This window comes from Eptatretus burgeri, chromosome 3 (genome assembly GCF_056783735.1).
Source record: "Eptatretus burgeri isolate ZD-2024b chromosome 3, Ebu_testis_v1, whole genome shotgun sequence".
In the NCBI taxonomy this organism is placed as follows: domain Eukaryota; kingdom Metazoa; phylum Chordata; class Myxini; order Myxiniformes; family Myxinidae; genus Eptatretus; species Eptatretus burgeri.
This window is the reverse complement of record NC_140963.1, coordinates 141,645,961-141,665,467: the sequence shown is the minus strand read 5'-3', so window position 1 is coordinate 141,665,467 and position 19,507 is coordinate 141,645,961. Positions and strand designations below refer to the sequence as shown.

Sequence of the window (19,507 nt, the reverse complement as noted above, 5' to 3'; positions counted from 1 at the left end):
AAACTATTTTTCTCCCCCCCCCCATGTGTAATTATATAAAACTATTTTGCCCCCTATGTGTAATTATATAACACTATTTTACCCCCATGTGTAATTACATAAAACTATTTTACCTCTCTCATGTATTTCATAAAACTATTTTGCTCTCCCCCCCCCACGTCTCATGTGTCATTATATAAAACTATTTTACCCCACCCCCCATGTGTAATTGTGTAATCATATAAAACTATTCTACCCCCTATTGTTTGATTTGCTAAAATTGTTATTTCTCATTGCTTGAGTTATTTATTTCAGCCGTATGATTCTTTGACATAGTTTTTCCCTGCAGTGCAATGGACTTCTTTTGTGATAAACGTTTTTGTGAATTACCAGCATAAAACCAAGGTATTAACACACGCAAAGCTGATGCAATGGCGAGGAAACGATGAGTGAACAAGCTTCAGAAAACAGAAGCAATTACTCCTTTGCGCCGCCAATGGATCCACCCACGTCTCAGCCACACCCACACTCTTGCTAGGGACCACGCCCATTATATCTTGTTTGACCAAAATGGGCGGTGTCTCGGATCATTTTGTGAGCAGGACTTGCCCACTGGTAGGCGGGGGACACACAGACCGCCGAGTGTCGAACGCATGTCGGGATATCTGTCCGTGCGGGTTTTCGTGCAATCTGTTCGGCGTCCGGTTTGACCAAATGATATAAATTTACACAGGTCGCGTGAGTCTGCCTGCAAGGATCAGCACACTTGGCTTGAGGGGGAGCTCAGGACTCTTGGTGTTGACTGTGAGCTGGAGTGTCTGCACTGCCCTTTGCACGAATTACACTTTTTCGAACGAGCCTGAGATGGTGGTCAGTCGGTTGTTCCCTGCAATCTGCTTGTTTGCTGTGTTGCTGCATGGAGGTACGGTCCCATGTTTCTGAGTTCTGTCGATAGGAGATCACAACCCAAGAGAGAGTCCCATGCTCCAGAATCTTCCCATCTCCCAACCCCCACCGAACATCCTCCCTTTCTTCCTGCACACCTTTCCTTTCTCATTCGTTGCATTCTCATCATCCATCTCCACCTCCATTGTCCAGTGGAAAGGGAAGTAAATAATCTTTGAGACAAAGATGTACAGTGGGAATTGATAAGTGTGTGACAAACTGATTGGCAGATGAATGGTGAAAGTCTTGTGTGTAGTGTTATACGGGTGTATGATTAGAAGTTAGCAGTGTCTGCCGGTGTATGTATGTAGCTAGTAGACACCGAGGGCATGAATAGTTGGAGTGTATGTGACGAAAGATGTGTGCGTGTATAGGTCTGAAAATGAAGCTTTCAGCTTATGGTGAAGCCATCTCTTGATGCTTTATGGATAATATTTGTCGTAGAACATATTACCAGGCGAAGGAATTGATTTTCCGGTTATTTTAAAGATCAATAAGCTGCATAATTGTTTGTACAAATATACATTTTCTTAGGCAATGCGAGCATAACTAAAATTGACTTCCAATATCAAAAACAAATGTACCTCATGGTCATTTATTTTATAAATAGTGTTATTCAGGTTGCATGATAATGTAATGCTTCCTTCCATGACGTGATGTCACAGGGTTATGTTTTAGCGCTCTATATCTGATCTGATCTCTCGGACTAACCTGTAGTCTGACAGGATGATCGGATAAGGAGCCCGACAGGATGGTGCTGCGGTAGCAGTCACGCACTTACATTTGAACCGTCTCATCTGGGTTTAAATCCTGACCCAACCATAAACTGTTTGGTGGTTCGCAGGTTGGGCGTTCCATCACAAAGTGTGCCGTCTCTTTGATGTGCATTAAGCAGGGTGTCCCGTCTGCTCGCATTAGTTATTGTGGCCTGGCAGGATATGTTCACTCATCTCTGAGCTCTCTAACCTGGGTTAGAATCCCAACCCTATATACTGTCATTCAGCTATGAACTGTCATCTTCATGTTTCAGAGACAAGATGAGGGACAAATGTGTGTTGTCCATTGGATGGACATGAAACTGGGCATCACATCCTGTCTGCCATCATTAGTTGGTGGACATTAAAGATCCCACGATGTCCTTCATGAAGAGGAGGCGAGCTCTCGCCGGCAGACAGAACAAATTAAAAATTCCTGCTGAAACTGCGGAGAGCAAGTGGTCTCGTCTTCTTGGATATTTATCATCCCAGGTCACATGTTTAACGATCGTCTTTGGCTGTGAAAGGCAACCATGAGGATGAGTTGGTGGACGTTCGTGATCCTATGCGGTTTTTCATGAAGAGTAGGCAGGTTATCACCGATATCCTGAACAAATTACAAATTCCTGTCTCCTCCAGTGGCAGCCGGTTCGTGAAAGACTTGGAGCAAAAACGTTCCCAGGCTGACGCCACAACAAGATGGGAATAATCGGGGCCATCAAGTTGTATTTCGACTGTCCACCCGCGTAGCGGGAGGCGGGGTTTTGCAAGCGTGTGTGTGTGCGTACATGTGTGCGTGCGTGCGGGCATGCGTGCGTGCGCGTGTCCAGGGCATAACATTTTTTTTACCATTTGGCTTTTGTGATCAAATCTTCAAAAAAGATTTATTATGAGAATATAATCATAGTAATAATAATTAATTAATGCAGTGTGGCCACAATGTTTTGTCACCCCTTGTAAAAATTGTGCCATTGCCTTTTATCAGAGAAGGTGCTCACACTCTCCATGTAGGGATGGTGCGGGAAAAAAAATGTCAGCCCCACTTGCTGTGTCTATATCTACTATACTAAAAAAATAAAATGTTTGTATGTATGTTTGCTCGTCCTTTATAGGCGGCCGAACCGTTGGATGGAATGAGATGAAACTTGGCATGAGTGATCCTTGGGACATGAGAACGGACATGGGGGGGGGGGGGTCAAGTTCAAGGTCGAAGGTCACGGGGTCAATGGGTGAAGGTCACCGAATCAATTTCATCTGATTGAGACGGGACCAACGCCATTCGACAGATAATCAAAATTAAATGACACAGTTGATTGACGACTTTCACTTCCGACTTCCGGTTTTCGAGTTATGACGTCATAAATTGACTGAAACGTCAATTTTTCATGTTTGTTTGGCCTTTATAGACGGCCAAACCGTTGGATAGAATGAGATGAAACTTGGCATATGTGATCCTTGGGAATGGACATAAGGGGATCAAGGTCAAGGTCAAGGTCAAAGGTCATGGGGTCAAGGTCACTGGATAACGTCAATTTCATCCGATCGAGACGGGACCAACGCCATTCAACAGATAACTGTACCCGCCCATGGGCGGGTACTTTGCTAGTACAAAACTAAAGTTGGAGCATCTTTTATAAAAAAGTTGCTTAGGCTACATATTAGAGCCTACCTTGTCTGTTGAGATGATTGTCTGGGCAGGTATCACTTCTCAGTACTTCCTGGCAAAAGCAAAAAAAGAGCAAAAAATCCGAGATCGGTGAAAAACGTCAAATCTTCTTCTCGTTCATCATAATAATAACTAAAAAGCATCTGCAAATCCAAAGCCTGTCCGCATCCACTTTGTATTCAGACTTCTTCTTCTTCTTCTTCTTCTTCTTCTTCTTCTTCTTCTTCATTATCTTCCTATTCTTCTACTTCTTATATGTGCTCATCATGATGAAAACTGTGAAAAAAATTTTTTTACAATTCAAGGCAACCTTGACCAAAAGAAATCGGCTTCAGTGACCCAATATACAAACCCTGCTCAAATGCTAAGTCAATCTGATGAAAATGATGATTTTATATGACATTGACCTTTGACCTTATGATCTAAAAAAACAAAAAAACAACCGGCTTCTTGCTTTTCGTTGGTGAACTAATTCAGTGACCCAGGATGCTAATTCTTAAAATTTCAGGTCCATTGGATGAAAAATTAGGATTTTATGTGACGCTCACCTTTGACCTTTTCACCAAATTCTTAATTTGCCTTCGCATTCTCATAATAAAGCTTTGTTGAAAATTTGATGACAAAAGCTCAAATGGTAAAAAAGGTTACGGCCTGGACCGACACCCAGACAGACCCATCTCGTTATTTTTTCATTTTCTGTTCCCAACAATATTCTAATATTCCAGAACACACACACACACACACACACACACACACACACACACACACACACACACACACACACACACACACACACACACACACACACACACACACACACACACACACACACACACACACACACACACACACACACACACACACACACACACACACACACACACACACACACACACACACACACACTTCATCAATTGTACAGTATCAGGTATTCCTAAAATATAATTTAAGTTAAAGGATTGCTGTAAATGGTTCAACTTCATTTAAATTGTAAACTTCAAAACATCGTTCCGTTACCAAAAGTAAGAACCTTTACCTGTAAGCAAATTAATGGTTTTACAACTGCATGTATCATCAGCTGGGTACCATTCTTCCTCGAGGTTTCGATCCTTTCAACCCAGAACCTCTCCAAATGGAGGATCCACGACCTCGATCATAGAGCCATGTCAGTAGATGACCAACATCAGTAGATCCACAACCTCAGTTTCATCCAGGCAGTGTCAACACTGCAATGCAACATCACTAATCAGACTCTACTCGCTGGAGGATTAAATGCATGTACAGGTTGTTCCAAAAACACTGGGACAAATTTGGTTGTTAATATATTTAGAACCACAAATGATACGATACCCTTTGGTTTGGATGATACAGAAACTCATAAAGTTTTGCAAACAAAATAAATACACTTCAATGTGACCTCCGTTTGTCACACATTGGACATCAAGGCGGTACACAAGTTTTTGCCGTGTTTGGCTCAGCGTGTTTACGTCCACCATTGCACATGTAGTTGTGATCCGAGAACGAAGATCCTGCAAGTGTTGTGGACATCATCATGACAAACCCCCACAGAAAAAAAAGTCAAGGGGGGTTACGCCTGGTGGTCGTGGGGGCCAAGCGCATGTTCTGGCTCGGCCAATCCAGCGACCTGGAAATTTTTCATTCAGGACCGCTCAAACGACTCAGGCCCAATGAGGGGGAGCGCCGTCCTGTTGAAAAACTATGTCGGATTGCAGGTCTTCAATCTGTGGGAAGGCAAATCCTTTCAACTTGTTCGTGTAAATTGTTGAGGTCACAGTATACTCCACAAAGTAAAAAGGACCACCAAGCAGTCATGGAGAAGGCCACACCACACATTGACCTTTGGACTATCACGTATGTGTTCAATGACCACGGGGGGCGGGGGGGGTTCAGAGCGCCAGATCCTCACCTTGTGCTGGTTGACTTTCCCCGATGCATGAAAGCAAGTTTCGTCTGTGAACATGACCTTTTTCAGGTAATCTTCATCATTCTCCATGTGACCGAACATTTCCAAGGCAGACGCCTTGGATCCTGCAGTTCCTGGAGTTCCTGCAGTTCCATGTTGGAGTTCCTGCAGAATCTGCACCTTGGGTATAAAGCTTCAGTCTTTCATGCAAAACCCTGTGTACATTAGTGGTTGGTAGTCCCAGTTCTCTGGATGTACGTCAAATTGATTTTCTGGGACTTTGTTGAAATGATTCACACACTCGTTCAACGTCTGCTGCACTTGTCCTTGGTAAACCGGTATTTTATGTTAATGACAACTTCCATTCTCCTTAAATCTGTTGTAGCACTCTCTGATACTAGTGCGTGAGGTGGATTCCTTCCATACCTTGTACGGAAATTATGCTGAACCTGCGTGTCAAATCTCATCTCGATGAACCATTTGATGCACTGAGCTTTCTCCTGTGAAGTTACCTCTGTTTTTTTTTTTTTTACACTTAACCACCAGTCCTGAAAATAAAGAAAACTTTATGAGTTTCTGCATTATATAAACCAAAGGGAATCATTGTATCATTTGTGGTACTAAATATATTAAGAACCAAAGTTGTCTGGGTCTTTTTGGAATGTGCAACACTATTATCACAGTTACTCTAACATTTTCCAATATATGATAATATTGTTACGGATCTGGAAACCATATGCATTCAAACATACAGATGTCCCAAGAGTCAGTTATTCCGTTGAGTACATGTGAGACAGGTCCCTTCCTTTTGTCGAGTGGGAGAATTAAAGGTGTGCATTGCAATGTCCTTTTCAGTAGGTTATTACATCTAACGACCATCCAACAAACCATCTCATGACCATCCAACAAACCATCTAATGACCACGCAACAAACCATCGAAGACCATCCAACAAACAAACTGACAACAACACTGAACAAGCACTTCACTCGCCTAACCGGCAACTCGCTGTCCGAGGCAGAATCTCTGGCAGTTCCTTCTCGGCTTCCACAAACTTTGTAACTCCTTTTTGACGAGTATGGGCACACGTGGAGTGGGGGCGGGGTTTTCCCGGAATGGCCAAAACCCCACCCAGAAAGGGTCCACCCATTGGAGCCCCGTCCAATCAGGGCAGACAGTGACATCTGTTCCACCGAGCCCCCGCCCCGTTCGGGGAGGTACATAAAAGTTACTATGCCATCCTCAGTGGAGAGTTCTGATAGAGCAAGACTTCCATAGAGCAAGACTGGTCGTTGGTTCTGAGTAAGTCTCTTGGAGGAGGAACGAGAGTTATTTTGGAGGAGCAAGTTGGTTGGTGTGCGCTCTACATTTTGCTGGCATTCATGGAGTTTTCCTGGGTCCCGTCCGCGACCCTGATCTCCGCCCTGGGACTCCGACTGCCTCACTCTGTTTCCTCCACGGGCACGAGCCCCACGCGTGTGACTGTGGGCCGAGCCGCACGACCAATAGCAGGTGCCGCACCGCGGAGCACTCCCTCCCTTCAACGTACAGGTACCCATGTGAACTGCAACCCCCAGCTCATCTCTCCCTCTCTGGCTGAGGGGATCTTTCAATAAATCGTCTGAGTGTGCGTCTGAGTGTGTGGGTCCATCATAAGTCGAACTGTTAAGTGTTTTCCATCATTGTAAATTCTTGCTTGCATATCCACGATAAGTCTTGCCCTGTGTCTTTTTTTATTTGTGAATAAAACAAATTTAAAAATGTTCCCAGTTCGTTTCAGTCCTTTCTTGCATTGTTCCAGCATGGTGCGGATCTGAGTTTAGCCGGGTTTTTATACCCAATAATCCATTCATCCTAACCGGCACGGCTTTGGCAGTTCCGCTCGACTGCACCCGAACCGGAGTTGGTAGTCAGTCGTTGGAACTCGACCGCAGTCGGTAGAGTGACCCAGTTCAAGCAAGACATGCCGAGGGCATGGTTCCCCGGTTGTCAAAATCGCACAGTTAATTAGGTAAATTGGTTTGAGACAAAAAGACCCTACACTACGCGGTTGAGATATTGACGTCCACGGTCGGTTCAGCGACTCGCCGGCTCATGGAGTTATCCGAGAGCGACCGCTGACAATTCTGGGGAGTCTGGTGGGAGACGACGTAACCTCCCCCACCTAGTGGTCGTTCTTGCCACCGGACCCCGGCCCGCAACAATATGTGAAATGATGCACATCTTAACTTAATAGAACATGTTCACCAACCAGCGCGACCACCCCACTCACCTCAAGATCAAACTGTCATTCAAATATTCACACGTTTATTTACAAACGGTTATTTTGCATGCTTCCTTGTCTCCTAGCCAGGTCAGGTATGGGAGCATGCGCCAGAGCAGTGCGTCGCTGTGTCCACTTTCCGCAGGTACACCAGGGGCCGCCGTCTGGCCATCCTCTGGGCAGATGCCTGGTCCATCCCCATCTCCTTGAGATGACAATCAACCTGCTGTAACCACGAGCCACGTGGTCGGCCCATTGGCCTCCAACGCTCACGAGACTCCCTCGCTGAGAGAATCTGGTGAGCAGGATCAGCATCAGCAAAACGAGCCACATGTCCATACAGCCGCAACTGACGCTCATGGACTATGCAGGTAACCATTCTCATTTGAGTCTCTCTCAGCAACCACTCCTTGGACACAAAGTCTAATCAGTGATAGCCAAGGATTCTCTGAAGAGACCTGGTGCCAAAGGAATTAAGTCTGTCTCAGATCCCTGGTCAGAGTCCAAGTCTCACATCCATAGAGCAAGACTGGAAGCACCAAGGACCTGAAGAATCGGACTGTCGTCCTCCTGCACAGGTAGTGACAGCGCCACACCCCATGATCCAGTGAATCCATGACTCCCCAGGCCCGACCCAGACATCAATTGACATCCAGCTCACAGCCATCGCAGACATGACTATCGCTGCAAGGGTAAGTGAATCTCTCTGTGACTTCAACATTCTCAACACAAATGGGTACAGACAAGATCACAGCATCCAAGATGTCATTGAAAGCCTGGATCTTAGCTTTGACCCAGAAAACCCGTAATCCCAGCGGCTCTGACTCCTCATTCATCACCTCGAGGACCCCCAAAAGGATATCCAGTCTCCACAAGGATAACTGCATCGTCTGCGAAATCAAGGTCAGAGATCTTTCAATTCCCAAACGATGCACCGCAGCTTGATCTTTCCGACATCCTCTCCAGAATCCAGTCCAGACAAGTGCTGAAAAGTGTGGGTGCCAATGCACACCCTTGAAGAACTCCAGTACCACCTGGAAATAAGTCGGAGATGATATCACTACATCTCACAGCTCTCTCAGTAACAAAGTATCGTTCAGACATCAGATTGATCATTTTTGGTGGCACACCACAAAGACCAAGGATCCTCCAGAGGGCATCCCGATTCACTGAATCAAACGCTTTGCAGAGATCAACATAGGATGCAAGCAGCCCCTGCCGAAACTCTTGTCTGCATTCGGGGAGGACCTGAAAAGCAAGGATACTGCTTTTGGCGCTGGTGCTCAAGCAGATGGTGGCGAACCTATCCAGAATTATCTGATCAAAGACCTTGCCCGACACTGAGAGCATCGTCATCCCACGGTAATTGTTGCAGTCTTGGCGATCAACCTTCCTTTTCCAGAGAGGAACAACAAGGCCCCTCTTCCAGTCAGTTGGGATGATGCCCGTGTTCCAGGCAGAGCACAGAACTGCATGCAACGACACGAGTGCAGCATTTCCACCAGCCTTGAGAATTCAGCATGGATGCCAAATAGCCAGGAGCTTTACCCCATTTCAACCGGTTCACCGCAGCCTGTGTTTCCACAAACGAAGGTGGATCACAATTGATTGGAGGGTCAGCAATAGGGATAGTAACACCCCTGATATCCAACTCAACAGCTGGTGGATAAGCCAGTTACAGCCTCTCAAACTAACCGGCCCAGCGGGCCTTCACATCTGACTCCTCTGTCAAGAGCACCCCACCCTCCGTTCGAACTGCAGTACACCGAAGGTGGGCTTGAAGGAACACAATGCATGAATTCCCCTGTAAGCACGACGAGAATTATTTGACCACAGGTGATGCTCTACCCCCTCACAGACTCCTCACACATGAGCCACCTTGTCCACCCTTAGTGCACGTACAGTTTTATGCCTCAGCTCCCTGAACAGCTCAGCTCTGTCACTAAACCTGGCACTGTGATTCTGATCAACGATATCCAGTGTCCCTTGAGAGACAATATTCTTCTTCGCCCCACGGTGAGTTCCAAGACATCTACCGGCAACATCAAGGATGGTGGTCTTGAAGGCACTCCACAACTCTTCAGTATTCCCCAAAGCACGCAGAACCCCCAAATCCCCATTCAGCCTGTTCGTAATCTCCTCAGCTACCCTTTAATCCTTGAGCTTGCCAACATCCAGCCTAGGCTTGGATAGTATCATTCTCCTGGATTTAAGCTTCAACTTCAGAATTGCCTCAACAAGCCTGTAGTTGGTATTGAGAAAATGAGCACTCCAGTATCATCCTCCAGTTCTGCAGTTCTGGATCATTCTCCAGTGACCATCATAGAGCACATGGTCAACCTCCTTTGCTACACCATCAGGACTGGAATACCAAGTCCAGCGATGAGCCTGTGGCTGCTGAAATAATGAACCAGTCACCTTAAGTCCATGACTTCTTGCAAAGTCAAGGAACTTAGTGCTATTCTGGTTCACTGTTCCAGACCCATGGGGGCCAACACACATCTCATAATCATCCCTATCAGTGCCAGTCAAAGCATTGAAATCCCCAAAGACTGGAAGAGTATCTTGCCTGGGGCACTGATCAACCTCAGACTCGAACGTGGCATAGAATGCATCCTTCACGGTGAGATCACTCGCCTCAGTCGGAGCATATACAGAAACCAGGGAAACAACACCCAAGGAGTAATGAATCCTGAGTCTCATAATACGCTCGTTGACCGGTGTTACCTCAGTTATCATTGGAGTCAGCTTATTGGACACAGCTACAGCAACTCCTTGTCATTGTAACCATCAGAGCGACCAAACAAATAGTAGGTGGAACCACCCACCATGATCTCGCCACTATCCAGTCTCCGAACCTCAGAGAGTGCTGCTATACCGATGTTCAAATTATTTTGCTCAGATGATAACAGAGACAGGTGATCATCCTCTCTTAGGGATAGGACATTCCAGGCACCCACCCGAAGAGACCACCTCAGGATAACCTCAGGAGACTGCCGTCTTGTGGACGACAATTCAGCATCACTCCACCACACACCACTGCAATCTAACTCAGGAAGTTTACCCCTTGCCTTTCCTCCAATCTTCAAGGAATTTTTGTCTCGAAAGCTTTGCCCCAATCCCGTCATCTGGTGAGCTGCCCTGTGAGGGGCAGCATCACAGGAGGTACTCCCACAGAGTGGATTTTCAGTTTTCTTTGCATTTGTGGCTTTTGCAGAATGAAGGGTTTTATGGTGGCCAGAGCGCAAATCCTGCCACTAAATTCCTAACCCAACTTAGTTGCAGGAGGATGTCCACAGGCACAGTTGGGCACTATATATTAGGGTGTTCCACTTTTGCAAAAGTAGTTGCTGGAATGAAGCACTATGTGCCTATCGATTCCACTAGTGAAGTTAGGTGATCGACCAAAGTTTGAAAATTTTCCCGCCTTTTTTGACCGTGGGCCGCCATTTTTGAAATTTCAGGAAAAATCCATATTTTTGGAAATAATATTGATTTTTGAATATTTAAAAAATATATATTTCTTTGTGTTTAGATGGCCGAATGCACTTCAGTAGGCACCAGTATGATAGTAAGTACCCGTAAATATTATTCACAACTTGTCCCAACATTTTGAGAAAGGGTTGCCATTTTGGAATTTCACTGAAAATCCCATATTTTGACAATTATTGCACAGCACATTGTTAGGCATTTACAGAATATCAGTAGTGGCGTTTTCAGAAAGACATTATTTATGACAAATGAGAGCATGATCAATTAATTATGAGAACAACCAAATATGTTGTAAGCGACATGGTTTTCATATATGACAACATAACAATCTCGCAAACAAGCAACCACACAGATATATTATAGAGAACATAGCGTTTGTTTTGTATAGTCTGGGTAAAGCTTCCTATGCTCTTCCACGCACTGTAACAATGCTTGATGTTGTTTCTCATCATTGCACATATGAATAAAGTCAGACACTAGCTTAATTCCTCTTTCAGCAAGATCATTTATGACACGCAAAGAATTCGCACTTTTGAAAATTTCCTGTAACTAGCGAACTTGTCCCACATAGCCACAGGAGCCTTGACCATTGGTCAGTCAAGGTTTATCTGCAAGTACACAAAGAATAAAATAAAAATATATTTCATTAGATACACACAAAACATACCATTTTCACTGAATTTCCAAAATGGCAACCCCTTCTCAAAATGTTGGGACAAGTTTGTGAATAATATTTACGGGTACTTACTCTCATAATGGTGTCTACTGAAGTGCATTCGGCCATCTAAACACAGATAAATATATTTTTAAAAATATTCAAAAATCAATATTATTTCCAAAAATATGGATTTTTCCTGAAATTTCAAAATGCCGGCCCGCGGTCAAAAAAGGCGGAAAAATTTTCAAACTTTGGTCGATCACCTAACTTCACTAGTGGAATCGATAGGCACATAGTTCTTCATTCCAGCAACTACTTTTGCAAAAGTGGAACACCCTACTATATATGGATGGCCCTTGGTTCACAAGGAGCTCCTCCATCTTTTGAAAGATTTTTTTTTAATCCTGCTGGGTGTCCATATGTCCATACACCCTCCTCACTCTCACACATTCCATTATGTGATAATATATTAAATGATGCACATCTTAACTTAAATATAACATGTCCACCAACCAGCAAGACAACCACACTCACCTCTAGATTAAAGTCATTCAAATATTCAAATGGTTATTTTAAAACGCTTTTTTTGTGTGCTTCCTTGTCTCCGAGTAACCACTGAAATGGGTTCAAATATACAGATAAATGTATATATATATATATATATATATATATATATATATATATATATATATATATATATATATATATATATATATATATATATATATATATATATATAGTGTTGTGGTTCTGCAAAACCGCATGCCTCTAAGGCAATGGCACCCAACATACAGTGATCCCCAGGCAGTTATTTCATTAGGCTTCATGCAATTAGTCCTCCCCTCATATCTGGTGGGTTAATGGGACGAAGTGCGTTGCGTGGGTCTCGTAGTTGGGTTTCGTAAATGCCTCTGATTCATATTCTGATTCCTACCCTAACCCTTTCCTTTTAGCCATAGTACATAACAAGCATGCAAGCACACACGCCATTCAATAGGCAATTGATAATAAGCACACCACGATGCCCCCCATGGTTCGGATCTACCACATCTCCACGACACACTATGTCTATACCACCCGCACACAGGCATCGCACGCCATGATTTCGTTCAAATTTGTGTGCCAATTCCCAACTGGCACCTCACCTTACTTCGCTCACCAAACCTCACCACTTTGACCACAAATGCCTTCCGCACACGGGAAAAGTATTTCCGCACCCCCCCCCCCCCGTACCCCCTCTCCATTGCGACAATTCGCCACTCTATTTTGAGGATTTATCACATGTCGACAGGTCTGGGCTTCGAAGTGGCCAGTCAAATGGCAATCCAGACACTGACCACAATCTGTTGTTCAATGATGTAATTGCTTGTATCACCCATGGTTACGTTCACTTAATCTGAAAAAATGGGGAAAAGGAAACGAATTAACACTCTGCCCACAAAGGCAATGTCACAATGTTTACAAGGGGTGACGAGACATTGTGGCCACCCTATGGTTTGTAATTTTATTTTATTGTTTTTCAGCTGTTGCCATCAAGTTAGTTCGTGTTCAAAGCGGATGCAGACATCCTTTGCAGTGTGAGATGCTTTCTACTTACCTCCACCACCGAAGGTGGATGGAGGTTAGGTTTTCACCCCTGTCTGTCTGTCTATCTGTTTGTCTGTGAGCAGGATATCTTGAAAGTTATGGACGGATTCGGACTAAACTCGGTGGATGAGTTGAGTAGGTGACAAGGACAAGTCGATGAGATTTTGGTTCGGGTCCGAATCCAGATCCGCACTACCAGTGGGTTACAAATCCCAAACTGTTCAGGCTGGCAGAGGTATGCACTCGATCGAGTGCCGTTCTCGTTGTCATTGTTATTATTATTATTTTTTTATTATTATTATTATTATTATTATTATTATTATTATTATTATTATCATCAATATCGAACTCGACAATTATTATTTCGGGCGTTTGTAATTACGTACAAGGTAATAACCCTCAATAAACACCTTGAGGCTTTGCAGGGAAACGAAATGTAAATCGTACTTGAAAACAACACGAAACGAACCTCATCAATTCACTTAATGGTGAGAAACACAGGGCGTGCATGACGTCACGGATTGTTGGAGTCACTGATTTATCATCGACAATGTGATATATGTAATTAAATAAATCACACTCGGTTCCACAACAACCGTTTGTTTTCAAGAACACTTAGAACCCCTTCATTTATCAACGTCATGGGATTGCCTTTCACGGGGAATTGCATGATATTTAACTTGATTTACAAGGTTTACACGTTTCATTCCATATTTCCAATTGTAAACCCCCAATAAATGATAACACAAAGTCACACAATTCTGTTAACCATTTCCTTTCTATTAGCAAACTGATTCAAGAATCGTCCTCTTCATATACGTTGTAATTACGCCTTTCAGCTCTGTTGCAGTCTGTAATGACGTCACTGAACAAGGTCTAAAGACAGCTGTGGGCTGGAAAACCTTCAAATGCAGGCAAACCCATTTGTTCAAAGAGATGATTCCGTACGGTCTTCACTAGCAAGTTACCCAATAAAGTAGAAAGATGTGTACCGTATGTCCAGCATAATTCATTCACTCAGATGACATCACCGTCCATCTTCTCAAATCTTCTCTCTTCAGCCTGTCCTCCTTGGCCACCTCACATCTACCTGGAATCCGCCAACATCTCTCCAAATCTCAAGAATGGTCCAAAAGCAAATACTCTCAGCTATAGACCAGTAAGCTTGCTTTCAACTACTTTCTTCCAGTTGCTGAACATGGAAATAGAAAAGTGGGTTTGCTCGACAATCCTGCAGTGAATGGGTGAGATTGAGATTTTTCAGGATTGAAGGATATATTCCATTTGTTTGACCTGAGTCTCATCATTTACAGATTAGCAGACAGAGAGACTATATTGCATACCTAGCAGTGGGATGATGGGAATGTACAATGCAATGTGGAATCGTCTGCAAAAAAGAAGACAGGGTTTTCCAGAGAAACTGAGAGGTCATCAACGTAGATGAAGAACAAGACTGGATCCAACACACTGCCTTGGAGTACTCTAGCTTCCACCAGGAGAGGGGATGAAAGGGTTCCACTGATGGCAACATGTTGCCATCCTCTCATTCTCATATGTGGTGACTTCAATTGTCATCATGCCAGTTGGCTGGGTGTGGGTACCTCCCTCACCTTCCATGGCACTTCAGCAAAAGACTTCTGTGCTTCATTAGGACTGACTCAATCGGTCAACTTCCCAACCTGGATCTCCTCCGACAGAACTCAATCTCTTCTGGATCTGATTTTGACCAATTTCCCTGAAAACATCTGCTGATCATCCTCTGCTATAATCGGTTCATCTGACCACATGTTTGTCAAAGTGGATATCTCTCTGGCTGTTATTGGAGAACCACCTCAGCACCATCAAGTCTGGCATTTCACTCAGGCCGACTGGCAGGGACTTCAAGCAGCCATCAAACTGATAGACTGGTCTCCCATCTCTACTTCCTCCGACATCAACTCATCCTGGGAATTCTTTCAAACAAACTTGCTCTCTCTGATGCACAGATTTATCCCCACTCGTCTTCAGTTGTCCTAACCTTCCCCCCACCCATGGTTCACTGAATCTTGTGGCGAGGCAGTTGTCCTGAAATAACTTGCCTTTGCCTCATGGAAGGCTAATCCAATTGAAGGCAATCTCAGTTCCTTCCATACAGCTCGAAAGAAGTGTGTCGACTCTCAGAAGAGCCAGAAAACAACATCTTTCTAATCTCAAGTCTGAACTCTCAAACCTTTCTCCCTCCAAATCCAGGTAGCATCTAGTTAGCCATCTCCCTAGACATATTGCGTGCCTTCGATACGGTGTGGCACCCTGCCCTGCTCACCAAACTCTCTTACTATGTTATCCAAGGCCATCTCCACTCATGGCTCGTGGACTTCCTCTCCTGTCGCAGTCAACTTGTGGCCCTAAATGGAGTTCTTTCATCACCTCTTCCTCTTCAGGCTGGAGTTCCTCAAGGTAGCGTTCTGGGCCCTGTTCTTTTTCTGGTTTTCATCAATGATCTCTCCGACTCTCTGGAAAATCCTCTTTATCTCTTTGCGGATGACTCCACCCTCTGCCGTACCATCTGTCATCCCTCAGATTGGCAAGCAGCAGCTTCTTCGCTCACTGCAGATCTGGGTAAGATCGAACACGTGGAAAATGTCTTTCAATCCAGACAAATCTCACACTCTCACTATGTCTTTCCAAAAGAACCATCTGGAACCGCCCCCCCCCCCGCCCAATCTACTTTCACAACAATCCTCTTGAAGAAGTCCTTGCATTCAAACTTCTGGGACTCACTATCTGCCATGATCTTTCCTGGGAAAGCCACATTTCAAACCTGGCCTCCAAAGCCAGTTGCCGACATGAGAATCCTCCGTCGTGCAAAGTCCTTCCTTGGCACATCTGAGCTCCTGACCACATATAAAGCTTTCGTCCTTAGCCTGATGGAGTACTGCTCTCCCTTCTGGGCTGGTGCTCCTGCCTCTCACCTTTCTCAGCTTCACGCTGTGGAAACCAAGTAAAGGCAGTTAGGATCATTGGCATCTCCCGCGATGAGGCCAAGTCTTTGGGCCTCTCACTCTCTCACCGCAGGCAGATCGGTGGTCTTTCTGTCTTCTACTGTCTCCTCTCCAGCCTTGCCCCCCACACCCCCCCTGCTCTCTCTGCAATTTGTCCCCACCATATTTCCACAGGGCGCTCAAGGTCTGCCAGCAACCCCCTTCTGGTTAAACTACCAAAATCAAGAATCACTGCTCAACTTCACTCTTTCATTCCTCGTTTTCCCCCACCTTTGGAACAAACTCCCACACTCTCTTCAATTCCTCTATTCCCTCCAGGTCTTCAAAACAGCTGTTCACCACCACGTGTTATCTTCCCCCATCCAAAACCATGATCTTTTCTACCCCCGTTAATCCACCCCAAACCCACCTCTTTCAAATTCCCTGCTTTCCATCCTGAAAGTCCCTGTAGTGTCCATCTTGTTTACCCCGTGTACCCCACGCCTTCCACAGATCTCATGTGTCTGTTTTGTGCTTCCCTCTCCCATCCCTCTTGTCTCTTGCTCCCCTTGTTATACATTCTGTGTGTCAGCTCTCATACGAGCCTTGACATTGTATATTAAAATAAATAAATTAGTCAATTAAGTAAAAACAAATTTGTGACGTGTGGGCGATTGACATACAAACAAACAAGAAATTCGTCGGGCAGGGCATGATACTTGCGAAATCCCAAAAACAAATTGGACCTGAAAAATATTAGGTTGTTGAATTCAGAGACCTAATCGGCAAATCCTCTTCAAATTCCCCATCAAGCAGATGAAAATTGATGAGTTTAGAAATATGACAAAGTTATTGATCTTTGGCCGATGTTGACCTTTTGACCTTCTCAAAGTCAATAGGCTTCTTGTTTGTGAAGAACTCCACCATTTCTTGAAGCTTCATGAAGATTGGTTTAAAAATGTGACCTGTCGGCGATTGACATACAAACATACAAACAGACAGACAGACAGAATAATATCCGCGACCAACCAATATACTTGAAAAATCTTCGATTTTCGCAAGTAACAAACAAACGCCATGGGAAAGGGTCAGGACGCCTTGGGAAAGGGTCAGGACGCCTTGGGAAAGTGTCTGGATGCCTTTGGAAAGGGTCAGGACGCCTTGGGAAAGTGTCTGGACGCCTTGGGAAAGGATCAGGATAAAATGCGGGCTCGCTCGCTCTGACAGGTCAACCAGGGATGACCAAATTACATTGACATTCAGAATCAGGGCCAACACGGTTTTCAACCAGAGTGGTCATGGAAACAAGGTTTTCTAGTTTTTTGGAGGTTCCTGCGTTATTTCCCTCCTCTCTCACAAGTTGACTTGTAACAGAGGAGAGAGAGACAACCTTGCATGTTGCATCCTCCTGTGGCCACACTGTCCCACTCTCAGCTCATTGCCTTTTTGCCCACCATCACCTCGCTCGTCCATGAGCTGACATTTTGAATAAAGAACCTGCTTAGTCATTCAGCTCGGTCCGTGGGTCTTTTCAAACCAGGATAACCCATTTCTTCAAGTAAATCACTCCGTAAGGCCTTCAGATCAGGCTCCGCCATTTGCTCATTCGGATCGGTCCGCAAGGCCTTCAGGCTGTCAAGCAGATTTACCTTTCCCGTAAACAGCTCCGACACGCTCCAAAGGAGTCCAGAAAACTGCGAGAAGATGGGAAGTATGTAGAACGTGCTTGACACCATTCTCTTTGGACAGTCTATCTTACGTGTCAGGTGGGATACTTGTGTGTTGGGGGGTTTGGTGAAAGAGAGCTGAGAACGGGAGCACATACAGCTTGAGCTCTCCCTTTTACGTCATTATGCTCAGGTTCCTCCAGGGATTGATCTGAAGGACTTGTTTGAGATGTTAGACAGCACAGAAGCACTTACTTAAGCAGAGGTCACACTCAGTCATAGGTCACAATGGACAAAAACGTGTATGTTGTCCCTTGAAATACTGAATGATAACTTCAGCAACATGGTTTAAATCGAAACTCGAGATTGGCTGTTTTGTCGAGTGCTTCAAGACTTGTTTCTTTCTCCACTGGCTGGTGTGGGTTATACTTCCAAGGCCCCTCACTCTCACCAACACACTCTCTGAAAGTCTTGTGAATATGCCGACAAACACCCCTCGGTATGAGCTCAGGGACATCTCCATTGTGCAATGGATTGGAATTTGCTGGGTTGAGGTTGAGGAGGTTGAGGTTGAGGTCGAGGAGGTTGAAGTTGTTGCGATGAAAACGATAAACCTCTTTAGCACTTCATTCTTCTTGCGTTCATCATTCTTGCTTCTCTCTTCACACAGGTAGACAATGAAATAATAACCCATTGCAGCCAAAATGAAGTGTTTTTAAACTTGAGCATTATACAGGTAATACAGGTAGATGTATTGAAAAAAAAAAGAACATTGCAATGAATCACCTGAGCAACAGCTTTGCGAAGAGCCTACTCCTTTGGCAGACATTACGGGAGGTTTTTTTATGCACAAGGGAAAGCAGATGAGCCAACCAGCTTAATAATGTGGATGATGTGGTGGAAAGGGCTAATGAATCGTTTAAGTCGATACGCACGAATGTCCAGTCATTCGATGTGGAATGTGGGTCTACATGAGGATGTAACTCATGCGGGGTTGGACCATATTTCCGGTTCCTTCAATTTAAGGCATGTGTTAAACGTATAAGAACAGATTTCCTGGCACTGAAGTGTGACTTTGACATGCATACCTGCAGGTGGCTGGCCAGCCTTGGCCTCCCTCTGCCAGGTCAGCGTGATGAAGCTCTACACGAACAGGTGTTTGAACATTTTCAAGCACAACATGGAGTGGCTGCACGAGGACAACTGGTGTGAATGGAGCATGTCAAGCAGGTATGCGCTTGACCTCGAGCACGCCATGAACGGACATGCTAGTTACTCAGATGGGAATGCACAAGTTTACCAATTATAGGAAGGTTGTACTTTCAGCCTGATGTTGGCTTCACGGTTAAGGTGGCTTGCTTAAGATCTTAAAATCTAGAGGTCAAGCCCCTGTTGTGCTGTCAAATTAACACCAGGTGGGTTGACTCAAACCGTCATCCTTCTGAGGTTGGCAAAATGAGTCCCAGCTTATTGATAACATGGGGCATTGCATCAGTGGCACAACTGTGCCCCCCAGAAAATGATGCAGCCAAGCAGTCACAGGCTGCACATGAATGATTGAATTGGACTTTCCATCTTGAACCTTTTTCATTTTCCAACCGTAATCCATAAT

General features: G+C 44.7%; 1 protein-coding gene across 1 annotated transcript in view; it reads left to right on the top strand.

The window, feature by feature from the left end:
* The first annotated feature begins 592 nt into the window (after positions 1 to 592).
* The window catches only part of LOC147031165 (receptor activity-modifying protein 1-like), a 35,284-nt gene continuing 16,369 nt past the window's right edge, over positions 593 to 19,507 (top strand). The window contains exons 1-2 of the mRNA XM_085875983.1: positions 593 to 901; positions 18,990 to 19,125. Of these exons, the coding sequence (XP_085732109.1) occupies positions 844 to 901; positions 18,990 to 19,125 (194 nt within the window). The 5' untranslated portion in view covers positions 593 to 843. The remainder of the gene's footprint in view (positions 902 to 18,989; positions 19,126 to 19,507) is intronic.